The sequence below is a fragment of the Dromiciops gliroides genome, chromosome 2 (assembly GCF_019393635.1).
Source record: "Dromiciops gliroides isolate mDroGli1 chromosome 2, mDroGli1.pri, whole genome shotgun sequence".
NCBI lineage: Eukaryota > Metazoa > Chordata > Mammalia > Microbiotheria > Microbiotheriidae > Dromiciops > Dromiciops gliroides.
Genome location: NC_057862.1, coordinates 549,264,428 through 549,278,800, shown reverse-complemented (window position 1 = coordinate 549,278,800; position 14,373 = coordinate 549,264,428). Strand labels below are relative to the sequence as shown.

The window sequence follows — 14,373 nt, the reverse complement described above, 5'->3', positions numbered from 1 at the left end:
ATGGAAAAACAATGATGTCAGAGCTTAGAGATCATGTATTCTGGGCCATTCATCTTATAGATGAGAAAACCCTGGCCCAAAGAGTAGAAGTAACTCACTCAAGGTCACAAGATGGGACAAAGCAGTAAGTCCTATTCATCTGTTACTGCCCCTCTTGAGCACCCAGAATCATTTTTAACAGTAACTCATGTTAACTCTAGTGCTTATATTTGTAAACAGTGACTAACCTATCCAAATTGAACAATTATACATACCAATTGTAAAGGAACGGCTTGGATGAGATTATCAGTATCAACTAGTTAGAGAGTGATGGTAGAATACCTCAAGGCTTAGTTCTTAGATCCTGTCTGGGTTAACTTTTTAAATCAGTAGGCTGGAGGAAGATTTAATTAGCATGCTCTTCTAATCTGCAGACAACATTAACCTGAGAGGGATGGCTAATGGTATAATGAATAACAGAAGTGAAATTCAAAACTCTTGACAGACTGTGTCTATTGTTCCATCCTAATAAAATGCAACAAAGAAGAGAGATACAAATTCCTGTGTTTTAAGTTTTTTAAAAAGTGAACTGTACAAGTATAAAATAGAGGAGACCCAGCTTAGTAGCCAGGAATTTACATTAAAAATATTTGGGAATTGTGGCCCAACATGACATAATGTGATATGGCTGCTAAAAAAGTGACTGCATTACAATGCATTAATAGAAATATAGCATGCAAAACAAGGATATTAACAGTTCAAATCCATTCTGTTCTGGTTAGAATACATATGGAGCATCACATTTCATTCTTTATCATGGTGGACCAAGTCCAGACAACGACAACCAGAAAAGTGTGAGGGCCTGATATCATGTTTTATGAAGAATATCTATCTGAAAAGACTGAGAAGAGGTTTAGCACGATCACTTTCCTCAGAGGTATGAAAGGCTGCATGAAGAAAAATAATTAAGGTCTACACTTTGTACTTCCAAAGAAGAAAAGCAAGACTGATGGTTAGAGATTGTTTCTATACAGATGATTCTTAGTATTTATCTACCCCCAACCTCTCCTGGTCTCACATCTCCAAATGCCTATTGGACATCTTGAACTGGATGTCCTGTGGACATCTTAAACATGTCCAAAACTGAACTCGTTATCTTTTTTCTCCAAACCTTCCTCCAAACTTCCTTATTACTGTCAAGGGCACCACCATCCTCAGTGTCCCCAAGGCTAAAAACATATGTGTCTTTCTTGACCCCTCAGTCTCTCTTACCCCTCATATCCAGTCACTTACCAAATCCTGTGATTTTCATAACATCTCATATATGCCTCCTTTCCTCTGACACTGCCTTCAATTCAGGTAGAGTCCCCTTATCGCCTCACGCTGGTTTTACTATAATAACCTTCTGGATGATCTCCCTCCTTTTTTCCCCACTCCAGTTCATTCTTCAATAATATGCTTAAATTTGACCATGTTAACTCTTCACCCTTTCAAAAACTCTAGTTGTCTCCTTATCGCTTCTAGGATAAAATATAAATTATCTGGGTTTTAAAGCCCTACAATCTGACCCCCAACAGTCACTTCTTAAATTTTCTTATGCCTTCTCCCCTCTTCCACCCTATTCTTCCAATAATCAAGGCACACTGGCCATCTTTCTGTTCCTTGAGCACAATATTCCATCTCCCAACAGTGCATTTTCACTCTGAAATTTTCTCCTTCCTGGCTTACCTCAAGCTTCAACTAAAATTCTAACTTCTGCAAGAAGCCTTTCCTGATCTCCCTTAATGCTAGTGCCTTCACTGTTGAGATTCTCTCTGCCAATACATAATTGTGTTTGCACATTTATCTCCCTCATGACACTGTTGTGTTGTGGTTTTTTTCCCCTTTCTTGCATTCTCAGCTCTTTGGACAGTGCCTGACTCTGAGGAGGCACTTAATAAAATGCTTGCTAATTTGACTTAACTTGACAAATTTCTGTTCAACATAGGAAAAACATTCTAAAACTTGGAACAGTCCAAAAGTAGAATGGATTGTCTTGCAAAATAGTGAGCTCCTCATTACTGGAAGTCTTCAAGAGCTCCATAATCATCAAACAAGAATGCTATAGAGCAGGGCTTTTTAAACTTTTTCTACTCATGACCCCTTTTCACTTGAGAAATTTTTATGCAACCTCAGGTATATAGGTATATAAAATAAGTATACAAATCAAACATTTATTGCCAAATTTCTGACAACCCCCACATTCAGTTATGCCACCCCATATGGGATTGCAACCCACAGCTTAAGAAGCTTTGTTATAGAGTGGAGGATTCTTGAATTAGGTGGGAATTTTGGTGAAGACAACTTCTAACAGCCCCTTTTAATTCTTCAACCTTTTCCATTATAAATCAAGAAATATATGTTATCAGATTCTTACAGAATGTAAACCCCTTCATGGGAGGGGACTGTTTCATTTTTGTGGCCCTGATGCCTAGCCCACTGTAGGTGCTTAATGAATGGTTTTGGACTGATTCACAATCTTCAATCAAACATAGTTATGTTATACTTTAACAAAATTTAGTACACAAAAATTACAAATAGTTAAACCTATAAATTGGGAGGTAATGTTCCCATTGCAAAAAAATTATCTGCTTCATAAAATAATTTACCATGGTCTTCCTTTAAAAAGTGAACTATCCGGGGCAGCTAGGTGGCACAGTGGATAGAGCACCGGCCCTGGAGTCAAAATTACCTGAGTTCAAATCCGGCCTCAGACACTTAACACTTACTAGCTGTGTGAACCTGGGCAAGTCACTTAACCCCAATTGCCTCACTAAAAAAAAAAAAAAAAGAAAAAGTGAACTATCCAAGTATATTTAAAACCTGTATAGATTAAACACTTGATTCATAGAACTCCTTTTAGGAACACATCACTGCATAAAGATTCATGAATAATCAATACATTTTATATCAACTTTTTTTCTAACATTGCATATGAATATGTTCTCATTTACTTGTTTAACGCTCTGAAAATAAGCATTTATAGAATACCCAGTGAACTGAAAGTAACAGTGCTAAATAATCTTCAAGATGCCAGAGGGAGAGTGGTTGGATCTATGGCTTCATTGATAAAGGAAACTCCCTCTATAGAGATGGCACCTTCTCTGCAACTCAAGAGTCTTAGAAGGTTGCCTACATCCTAGCTTCTTAAACTGTAGGTCTTGACCTCATATGGGGTTGTGTAACTGAATGTGGTGGAGGTCGAGCAAAGTTTGGCAACAGGAAAAGGTTATGTACGCCTATTTTATGTACCTATATGCCTACGGTCATGTAAAAATTTCTTGGACAAAAAGGGGTCTAAGTGGAAAAGGTTTAAGAAGCCCTGGAGCAGAATACCGATGGTCACTCGGTGACTTGGTCAACATTACAAGGTGAACATCAGGACCAAGCCTTAAAGGCCAGCTCTCTGTCCACAGTGCCTTGCTATAATTCTAAGATGCTACAATTCTATGCAGTGTATATCATGGTAGATAAAGGGGGAAGAGGAATAATTTTTACAATTTTAAATTGCCTAATCGTCAGTCAGAAATGCAGCTAATATTAACTGCATGTATTTGCTTATATTAAAAAGGTTTAAAGGTAGGGTCGCTAGAGAATCACAGCAACAAATGTGCTTTCCCTTTATTTTACTGGGTGAAAAACACTCACCCAGTAGTGCAAATTGTGATCAAAGGAGAAAAATTTTACTCTTTTCCCTCCGCTTAGGGCTTGGAGAAAATGAATCTTACTCTTTCACATCACAGTGAATCATTTTTTAAAAGATGAGCATTATCACAACAGATCTATAAGTGTGATCTGAAAAAAGCATGTTTGCATGTTCAATTCTTAATATAGGATTATAAGATCAACAATTACTGAAAAGTGAATTTTTAAATCTAATAACTTTTGAGTGACCAACAAAACATTATGTGGCTCATAATTGCCATTCTTCTATTTAAAAACATGAGATGGTATGTAGAGATAAAAGGAACATGAACTTAGAGCTAGGAGAATAGAAAGAAAAGGAGTATGTACAAACACTTGGTGCAGGCACTGTGTTAAGCATTTCTTACACAAATTTCATTTGATCCTCACAATAATACCTCAAGGTAGGTGCTCTTATGATCCCAGTTTAACAGTAGAGGAAACTGAGGCAAACAGAGGGTGAGTGACCTGCCCAGGTCACCCAACTAGCAGGAACCTTAGTGCAAACCTCTCCCTCCTCCCCCCATTTTACAAATGAAGAAATAACAGCCTCTACCTCCCAGGGTTGTTGTGTGAATCAAATGAGATAACATTTGTAAAGTGCTTAGCACATCTCCTGGCACATGGTCAGTACTATGTAATTATAATTATTACTACTTGTTTTAGTGGTAGCCAGCTGCAACAGAGGTGTGGTGCAGAGGCAGGCCTCAGTCAAGATGACTTTGGCTCAAGCCCTGTCTCTGACATGTACTAGCTGTTTGACCCTGGAGAAGTCAAGTAGAAGTCAAGTAACTTATCAGGCACCTAAGTTATCTAATAGTTGCACTCTGCATTCTCACAAAAGGTTTCCCTAACCACCAAAATTAAAGTCTGCATTCAATTCTGCTCACCCCCTAACTCAAATCTGATTTTATTCCCATGCTCATAAACGCGTGCATATGCATGTGTGTACACACACACTCAACTCACTACTAAAACACTGCTTTTGTGCATTTTCATTAAACTCTAAAAAATTCATTATAGGTGTATCTTCTAGACCAATTCCAACTACAACTACCATACCTTAACCTTAAAGTACTACACATATGGGGGAAATTACTATTAATGACCTTTAAATAAACACCAGACAAGTATCCTTTGGGATAATTACTTTACAAAAGCACTCCTCTAATAATTCAGATTATGATCCTGTAAATTAGAAGCTTATTTCTTTAAAAATATATTTCTGTACTTTCAAACGTAATAGTTTAAAGTAATTTATATATCTGATAGTATGCTACCACCTGCTAGCTCTAAAAAAAACCCTTGAGATTTCTACATGTCTCTAGACCCAAGAATAACTGATTCTTCTCACTGTTTATTTACTACAAAATGACTAATTTAGTTTTTAACTGAATTCAGTTTCAACCACAAATAAAACTTGGTAGTTTTTTTTTCACTTTTAGAGAATAAGATGGGTCTTACATTAAATAACAATACTTAATAACTTTAGTATGGCCTTTCAACTAATTGTTTTTACTTACTCTTCATACTTTAAACCCAGTAAGTTGTTTACTAGCCAGTACAACTGAGATAGGTAATATAACTGAAAGAATGCTTGACATAGTGTCAATGGAGACCCAAGCTTCTAATCTCTCCTCCCGTCCACATAGCTATAAGCAAATTGTTTTCCAAACCTTAAATGTTAAGTTGACACCACCATGTGGACATATGTTCAGAACTAAAATACATATTCTATGTATTAAATCCTCCTGGTGAGTACTTCTAGGATCAGTGATTTTCTAAATATAAATAAGCTAAAGGCAAAGAATAATTTCAATAGGCATCAAGGTATAGCGATAGAGCATGGATTTCAGAACTCAGAATGCAAGCTTTGTGACTGAACACAATTCATTTAATGGCATGTGGCCTCAGTTTACTCTTCTGACCTCTCAGGTCCTTTTACCTCTAAATTTGATCCTATAAAGTTACTTCTAAGATCTTAAGTAGATACAGAAACTTCCTTTTCAAGAAAATGCTAAGATAGTATCTTTAGCACACAGTCAATATTAAGAACTCATTAAATGTCTGCAGATTTTTATGATGACAGTAAAAGAATGCAAAGGTGATCTCTCGAATTCCAATTTCAGGTTTTCCAGGATAGCATGTGTAAAAACTTTTTTAGTTTCTTATTTCCTTATGAAAAAATTCCAAAATAAAAATATATTGTGTCCCCAACACCTAGTAAGGTACATGATTCAGGAAGGAAGGAAATAAACATTTATTAAGAAGAGCATACTATGTGCAAGGCATTGTGCTAAACACTTGACAAATGTCTCATTTGATCCTTACCCTGGGAGGCAGGTGCTATTTTTACTCCCATTCTGCTGTTGAGAAACTTTTGAGGCAAACAGAGGTTAAGTGACTTGCCCAGTTAAGTGTCTGATGACCTATCTGAATTCAGATCTTACTGACTTCAGGACCAGTGCTCTATCCACAGTGCCATTTATCGGCCTCTTAGTAGACACTTAATAAAGGCTTAATTAATTTAATTGAAGCCAAGGTGAGAGACCTATGCCATTTAGAAGATTGTTTAAAAGAAAAAGACGGGGGCAACTAGGTGGTGCAGTGGATAAAGCACTGGCCCTGGATTCAGGAGAACCTGAGTTCAAATCCTGCCTCAGACATTTGACACTTACTAGCTATGTGACCCTGGGCAAGTCACTTAACCCTCATTGCCCTAAAAAAAAAAAACCTGATAGGTTCAACATAAAATAATCACTTTTCTGAGCAAAACTTTGGATAAAAATAATTCTGATGCAGATTATGCTTTACTATAGAAAACCCCATGCCCTTAACCAAATCCATCCTTTTAAAAAATCAGGATTTTAAATCATAATCACTTTCACATTACAAATTTGGTATTTTCTTGAAAGTACCCACAAATAATATTTTCCTCAAATACATATCAAGCAAAATTTACCTCTGACATCCATGGCTAGTACAAATCTTTTACAGTTTTAAGGCTCAGATTATTAATTTACTTTTATCAAATGCTCCAAAATGTTTTGGAAAAAGATAGATAGCTATGATTTCCCACTGTCATATAATTGGGTAGAGAAGCCTAGCTCCAGACTCCTAGTATCAAGCACACTTTCTGAGATGCAATGAAAACAATCATGTAAAATAGCTTAACTGGGTATAGCAAATATCATATATAATTCTTTCAAGTATCTATTTTAACTATGCTACTTATTTTTAAGAGTTCTATTTTTTGTATGACTGACAAACTAAATTTGAAAGCTGACTCTACTGACCATCATTAGGGTTATTTGTGACATTTTGTGAGTAGCAATCAGTCAATAGGCATTTATTAATTATCAATTATGTGGCAGATACTGTGCTAAGCAATGGAAATATAAAGAAAAACAAAAAATAAAAACCATTAATCCTGATTGTCAGAGAACAGTCTAATGAGGGAGTCAACATGCAAATAACAATGCCCCAAAAAGATACATATAGGATAAATTGGAGATAATTTCAGAGGGAAGTTACTAAAATAATGGAGAACTGGGAGAGGGGTTTTTGTAGAAGGTGGGACTTTAGCTGAAATTTGAATGAAGCTAAAAAGCCAAGAGGTAGAGAGAGTTCCAGGCATGGGGACAGTCAATGAAAATGCCTATAAACAGGAGGTATGTTCAAGAAACAGGAAGAAAAGCAATGAGTTTGATGAGCCATCCAACCTCTCAACTTGACTCTCTTGGTGATGAATTAGCCCACAACTGCAAGTTACTAGCAAGGGTTGAGAATATTATTTTCCTCTCTGTAAAACTTGAATTGCCATGCAGACATCAAATCCATCACCTGACACTACATGGAATGAAATGAAATGCCTAGGTGAAATAGCTCAACATAAGCTTTCCAATTTTCAAAAGGTAAATACCTCATCTTATTAAATATATCATTATACCTTAAACTATGTACACATACATGTAAATATTTACACACTTCAACTTAAGATAGATGCTCTATTACTAGTACTTTGGAGGTGCAAAAAAAGTTCACACCAGACACTAGAATCTCACTCAACCAGTTTCAGCTGTTAATAAAAATTTGAGAACAAGCTTTTAAAAGATCAGTCTGATGTCACTGTTTGACATGCAGTCTAATCTCTTCAAAACCTGGACTATATGAGAAAAGTCAAACCGAAAGGAGAATTTTAAAATGTTACACACATCTTGTCAAAAAGAATAAACAAGCCAAAACATGTCTTACCATGATCTTGCTTACCCATTGCACTTAGATAATGATTGAAGGCTTGACAAGGAGGGCTTGGAGTTTGTGTAGATTTGTCACAACTCATAGGCGCTGGACTCCTGTCTGTGTCAAAAGAGAAATACCCACTGGAAGATCGAGGCAGCAGTGGGGATCTTCTTACAAAGATGAAAAGTGGGGATCTGGTAGCAAATGGACTAGGACTAGTGGGTGGTGCAAACGGTCCCTGAGGGCTGCTGGGTGAGCAGCTGTCCCCTTCACCTGAATTACCTTGATACTGTGTTTGTATAGAGGTAGGGGCCCCTGGTCTGAGTTGTTGAATAGGCCTTTCTGTAGGCTGCAATTGTCCACCTTCGCTGTCACACTCAGAATTTAGCTCTGACGGTTGCTTTGCCATTTGGTCTTTTTTTCTGTAAGAAAAAAAAAATACAGTTAAGATTATATTTTGTAATAATATCTATTACCTTAATTTTCACTTGTACTATAAAAACATTTCACAAATTAATCTAGCATAGGTGGACTTTGAGTTTTCTTCTTATTCCATTGCTTTCCTAAACTTCTCTCATTTTCCAAGTAAAAATACTTGAGACTGCCAAAAAGTTCTATGTGTAATTTTTATGGTTACGTTTCCTCTCTTTAAATAGAGTGCCAATAAGTTACTTGAAACTTAATTTTAAAACACTAAAGGCCCAACTCGTGAACATTAGCAGCTATATTTTCAAATCTATCCACATATACCAAATAGTAAGGATAGGTTTAGCTAATTAAAGGGGGAAAAAAACACACAACAGTAGGCTCTGATTTCCCATGGATCAGATACTGTGTTGAAATGTAGGAGTGAAGAGTAGATGCAGTGATTGTGCAGCTTCTGGCCAAGTTCCCTGTTCTAGCCCCATTGTTCTACCGAATGTGCTGATCACAGCAAGTCTGGGGAAGGTTTGGCAGCAGCCATCAGTTGTAGTAAGTGCGTCACAATAGTTTGTCCATAGCAAAGTGCCTCTTCAGTTCCCTCTACTACCAACTCCACCCCCTATTCCACCCCCACCCCCCTTTTCCTCTTCTAACTTAATGCTAACTCAACAAGTCTTCAACTCCTACTGCAAGAAAGCCAGCCTCTCCTGCACAGGCTGACGAAGAACTCTTTCTTTTAAAACACCCTGCTTCCTTCAAATGTGTACATACGTACACAAAGAAAAAACACACACATACCAAAAAAAAAAAAAAAATCAATCAAACTCAGGGAAGTTTTCTCTTTGGGCATGCGTAAGACCCAGCTCCACACACCTCCAGGGGCAACCTAGGAGGCACCGAAACCAATCTCACCTCGGGAGGACAAACAGGCAAAATGATTATTATTACAATACCTGTCTGCATTTAACACAAATTGTATTGGAGAAGATTTGGGAGAAAGGGAAAAGGTTCTCTCCCCACTTCCGACCGGCACCTTTGCTCCCCAGAATGTCCCCGGGAATGCGCGCGGCCAGTCCCGGGTCTCTCCCCGCTCACCTCTCGCCCCGGGCTGCGGCTCCCCCCAGAACTAAGTGTCCCCAACAAAGGGGAGCGCGGGGGAGAAACAAAAGCCTTGGAACTTACGCTCAGGGCTCTCGATTCATCTCCCGAGAAACAAAACAAGTTCCCAACTTGACACTCTCACACGCCGGAGCCACGGGCCCGCACTCCGAGCCCGGCTCGGTGCCTCCGCCTCCTCAGCAGCAGCCGCCGCCGCCTTCTCCTCCTCCTCCTCCTCCTCCTCCCGCAGCCGCCGCCGCCGCCGCCGCCGCCAGGGAACATCCTCCGCCTCCGCCTCCTCCCCCCACGCACTCTACAGCCAGACTGCAGAGAACCGCTGACCTCCCCCTGGCCGCCGGGCTCGCGGCGCCCGCGCTCCCCATTGGCCGAAGCGCGGTCGCTCGGTCGAGCCTCAGCCAATCCGGAGCGCGAGAGGGCGGCCCCTCGGCGGGTCAGCCTGCCAGAAGGCAAGGCGATTGTTGACAAACTTGCCTTCCGAGTGGCACTCCGGCCGGAGAGCGTCGGCGTCGACGAGGACTGCAGCGAACTGCTCGCGCGCACCCTCCCCCACCCCTCCCCGCCGCTCCCTCCCCACAGCCACCCTCGCCACACAGACAAACACCCGTAGCCTCCTCGGGTCACGTGCGGCTCGGGGCTGCGGCGCAACACTCAGAATCCGAGGCTCGCGCCCCTCGTGCTTCACCAAAACTGCTGCTGGGGGAAAAGGGGGGGGGGGGGAATCTTGGGATGGAGGGAGGGCAACGGTCTAGTCCAGGCCTGTGTCACCAGCAGACAAAGAGGGAACCGCGCCGACTCCAGAGAGCGCGACCCTCGGCCAACAACACAAACCACACCCCAAAAACCTGAATCTCTCCCTGGCATCCAGCCACCAGCCTTCAAACTAACTCCCTGCCCCCACTACACACACACACGCACACACACACATACACACGTCCACAGGACAATCCTGCACAGCCCTCCCAGCTCCTCACCTCCAGCCGCAGCAGCCTAGAAATCAACAAGCCCCACAACTCCCCCTCCCTTAGCCTCCGCGAGCAGTCCGCACCAGCTCCTCCTGGCCCCGGAACAAAACAAGCCGACAGCTCTGTCACCAGACAGACAGACCGACAACAGCCCAGACAGCTCGCGGACTTCCCCGCCACGGCCACTGAACTTCACCGGCCAGCACATGAATCCATCTTCGTCCCCGCCCAACACACCCAGCGCAGGGGACACAGCCAAAGGCTCCCTCAATTTCTCCAAACCACTCCCTGGTCCTGAACTGAGAGACACCCAGTTCAAGGTGACAATCACACGCGACAGGTTGTGGAAAAGGACCAGGGCACCTCACGTGGTAGACGCCAGCACATGCACTCACAGAGGAGGGACACATGCATACAGAGGTCGGAGCTTGGAAGAGAGGGACCCCAATCCGAAGCTGGGGGTCTGACAGTCGAGACCACCCCGCCTGCTATCTCCGGCCAAGTTCCAGCCCAAAGGGTCCGTTCCCGGCCTAAACTGTTTCTCGTTCCTCCTAGTCTACACGTCTCCCGGAGGCGCAGGTCCGCGCCTCCCCGGACAGTTTAAAGAGCCAGATCGGTGCCTGCGGCTCCAGCCAGCACCGCTTCCTGCGGCCTCAGGAATACCCAGCATGGCTGGGCGGGAACTCCCCCGTTCAATCCACCGCGCTGCCACTCTGGGCAGAAGGACTCGCTCACCCCGACCACCCAGGGACCCCGGTCCAAGCAACACAGACCAAAAAAAAAGTGTGAGCGCCTACCCCGCGGCAAGAGGCAGCGCTGCGCTCCCAATCGGCCGAGCCTCCTAAAAATAAGGCAGGCTGAGTGTTCAGTACGTGCCCAGCACCAATCCCGCAAAGGTTCGGGCTGCGGACACCGTCTTCGGCAGGCAGCGGCGGGACCGGAGAAAAATGGGGAGGAGCACTCTTTCAAGACACCTCGGAGCCGGAGGCCCGGAATATCTGCAGGGCGGTAAAGACTGAAGCGGCGACTGTGGAGTGCAGCCCGGCTGGCCCGAGCAGGGGTTATCGCTGGCATCTCTCCTTAAGCCTCGGCCTAAGAGCAAGAGCGCTGTCACTCACGTCACTTCAAAGCCCGCTGCAGTTCCTCAAACCCTCCGGAGCGTTGCCTACACACAGCCGGAGCAGAAAACCCTAAGCCACAAGGTGAACTACCTAGATCCTGGTGGGGCGACCAAAGCCCCCACCGGGCCCTGCGCCAAAAGTCTCCCTCCAAGAAAGAAGAGGGGCCTCTCCACTCCGTTGCTCCCGGAAAAGTGCCCAATCTGACAACCTCCCCCACTCGCTTCTTAATCGCCCCGCATCCCCTCAAAAAAATAGAGAACCAACACAGAGCCAAGGTAGTGTCTCCCAGACTCGGCCAGATTCAACTCCACCCCCCACCTCAGGATGAACGTATTTTAGGAGCCCCAATCCCCCAACTTTGGTAAACTTCGCCAGCAACCCAAGGGCGCAGACGAACCTCCTCCCCTCTCCGAGCACCATCTCTACCCCCACCCCCAGTTCCGGGACAGCAGCTATTCTCCCTGGCACGTGGGCGCCAGCGCGGGAAGACCGAAAAGCTGGGGAGCCAGAGCGACTCTGGAGCGTTAGGGTCCGTGCCCCCCCGGACATAGAGCGCGCCCGCCTGCCCTCCTTTGCCCCCCAGCGAACTAGACACTAGGAGGCCTTCCAGGCTCTAGTCTCCCAGTCCCCTTCTGTTTTCACTTTGGTCAGGGTGTTCTGGGCTTACCTTGCGCTTCTCAGTGCGAGAGTCAGAGTCAGACATTGGGGGCGAGCGGGCCGGGGAAAGGAGGGGGTGGAGGACAATCAGATGGATGCTGGTCGCTCTGGCTGAAGGCTCTGTGGAGTGGTGGAGATGGCAGTGGCTAAGGTGGCCCGGCACCGGTGGCTGCTGCTGCTGCTGCTGCGGCGGCGGCGGCGGCGGCTGCTGTGTTGGCTGCGGCAGTGGCGGCACAGAGGCTGCTTCGCTGCTGGGAACCGTCAGCTCCAAAGAGAGCAGGACACCAGACAGCAGCGAGCTATGAAGTGAAACCTGCGCCGAACAGCAGCTGCGCCCAGGCTGGGCGCCCCAGAACTGGCCATCCAATCACCGTGGGGTCCGCCCCCTCTTAGCCCCGCCCCTCAGCGGCTGACCTCGCCCACTTCGAGCCCGGGGCAGGCAAGTCCCGACAGGTAAAGGCGGGGGTGGGGGTTGGGTGAGCCCCACCCGGTCCCGTCCCCTCTGGCCGCCCTCCCCTTAGTACAGACAAGTTCCATTCCCGTCGCTGAGGCGGCTAAATCGAGGTCCAGTTCCCAGAGGGCGGAGCAAGCCTGGTCACGGGTTCTCTGTGTTTACTAGAGTGATTCTGAAGGAGACGTTTCCCCCTCCTCACAAAACCTACTCTTCCTTTTTGGCAAACCCGCGGGGAGCCGCTAGGGCAGGACAGGGGGCGCTCTAGGACTGAGCCACGTTCTGCCCAGAGCCGGGCAGCGGGAGAGGGCAGCGGCTCCCGGGGCCTCCGATGTCTCCTGGCCCGCGCGATGTTCTGGATTCCTAGGACTTTCTCCTTGATGTTCTAGGCAAATCGTCTTGCACCTAGTCACTGGACACGCCTGCCCAGCAGAGAGCTTTGGGTCTCGGAAGGGAGGAGAGGGGGAAAGGTATGTTACCACCCGCTGGTGGTTAGGGTTCAGCCATGAAGACTGCTCACGTTTTATCGGACACTTTGTGTCACTGAGGCAAAGCTATACGTGTCCCATAGGAATCCTAGAAAACCCCAAGGTTTCCCCCTAAACTACCATTCTCGAAACATGAATTCCATTAATTAGGAGTTAAGAACAAGAGGTGCAAAGGAGAGGCAGAGGAGAAAACCTGGATGAGGCATGGGTCGATCGAGGAAAAGTGAATGGATGAAGGGAAACATGAAAAGAAAAAAAAAAGTTCCCAAAAAAGCTTTGGAGACATCATGAAAAGATGAAAAGAAATTGCTGCCTTTCCGTGTTCTGTGCCTTCAGACTGAGGAGGGCCTGCTTCTTACTGAAGATCCCAATTTAAAGGCTTAATGTGGAAAGTTCTCCATCTTTCAGATTTCCTGCTTTGTGTTTCCTGGACGCACGCAGAGTGGGTTGAGTGATCCGAGCACTTTTTGGGCAAAGGCATTTAGTAGAGTGTGTGTCAGTGTTTTGCCTTTGGTCGTAGGAGTTGTTAGGGTTTGTTTTGAGAGAGACAGGGAAAAGAATGAACATAGTTTATTATTTATGCGGGCTGAGACTGCAGAGAGCCTTTTGGCCAGTGCTGTAGGACCCCTCCTCCTCCTCCTCTTCTCCCTCCCCACCCCAACCTCCCGCCCAGCTTACCCAGGATGAGATCATCTGACTTGAGGCTGCGCTTCCACCACCTGTTCTGCCCGCGCGATTCAAGCCACGTCTTTCTCCCTCCCTCCACTTGCGTCTTAACAAAGGGCATCAAGATAAGGGAGGGATAACGGAAAAAGCAAAGAGTCATTACCTAAACTAAGCGGGGGGGGGGGGGGGGGAAGGGGGAAGGGGAGGAGGGAAGGAAGGGACAAGGAAGGAGACGGTTGTGAGAAAGATACTGCTAATAATTTTAAGGTAAGATATCTTCCAAAATTAAAGAAAGGTGTAGAAGCGTACATGTGGAAGAATAGGGAAGTCATTTTCCGGGTTTCAAAGTCCAATTAATTTTTTTCCCCTTTTACTATGGAGACTATAACGTCATCATGACACAGCAAAATAAAAGTATATGATAGCACATATGGCCAAAAAAATGTAAGGAAAGAGAAAAGATGCCAGAGGAAAATGAAATTGAATGAAAGGAACTTTTGAAGGATTTCGCTACTGTAGGAAAGAGTAGTAAATGAGTTCAG

General features: G+C 44.6%; 1 protein-coding gene across 6 annotated transcripts in view; it reads right to left on the bottom strand.

Annotated features, from left to right (window-relative positions):
- The window catches only part of BCL2L11 (BCL2 like 11), a 50,289-nt gene extending 37,929 nt beyond the window's left edge, over positions 1-12,360 (bottom strand). Inside the window, exons 1-3 of one of the 6 annotated variants that reach the window (XM_043984911.1) lie at positions 12,237-12,360; positions 8,227-8,366; positions 7,957-8,061 (exon numbers count right to left, since the gene is read on the bottom strand). In XM_043984911.1, coding sequence (XP_043840846.1) covers positions 7,957-8,061; positions 8,227-8,353 — 232 coding nt within the window. In that variant the 5' untranslated portion in view covers positions 8,354-8,366; positions 12,237-12,360. Of the gene's footprint in view, positions 1-7,956; positions 8,367-9,549; positions 9,680-10,457; positions 10,974-12,236 lie in introns of those variants that run through there. The other 5 variants (XM_043984912.1, XM_043984907.1, XM_043984910.1 and 2 more) reach the window with 5 other exon arrangements.
- Positions 12,361-14,373: the final 2,013 nt, after the last annotated feature.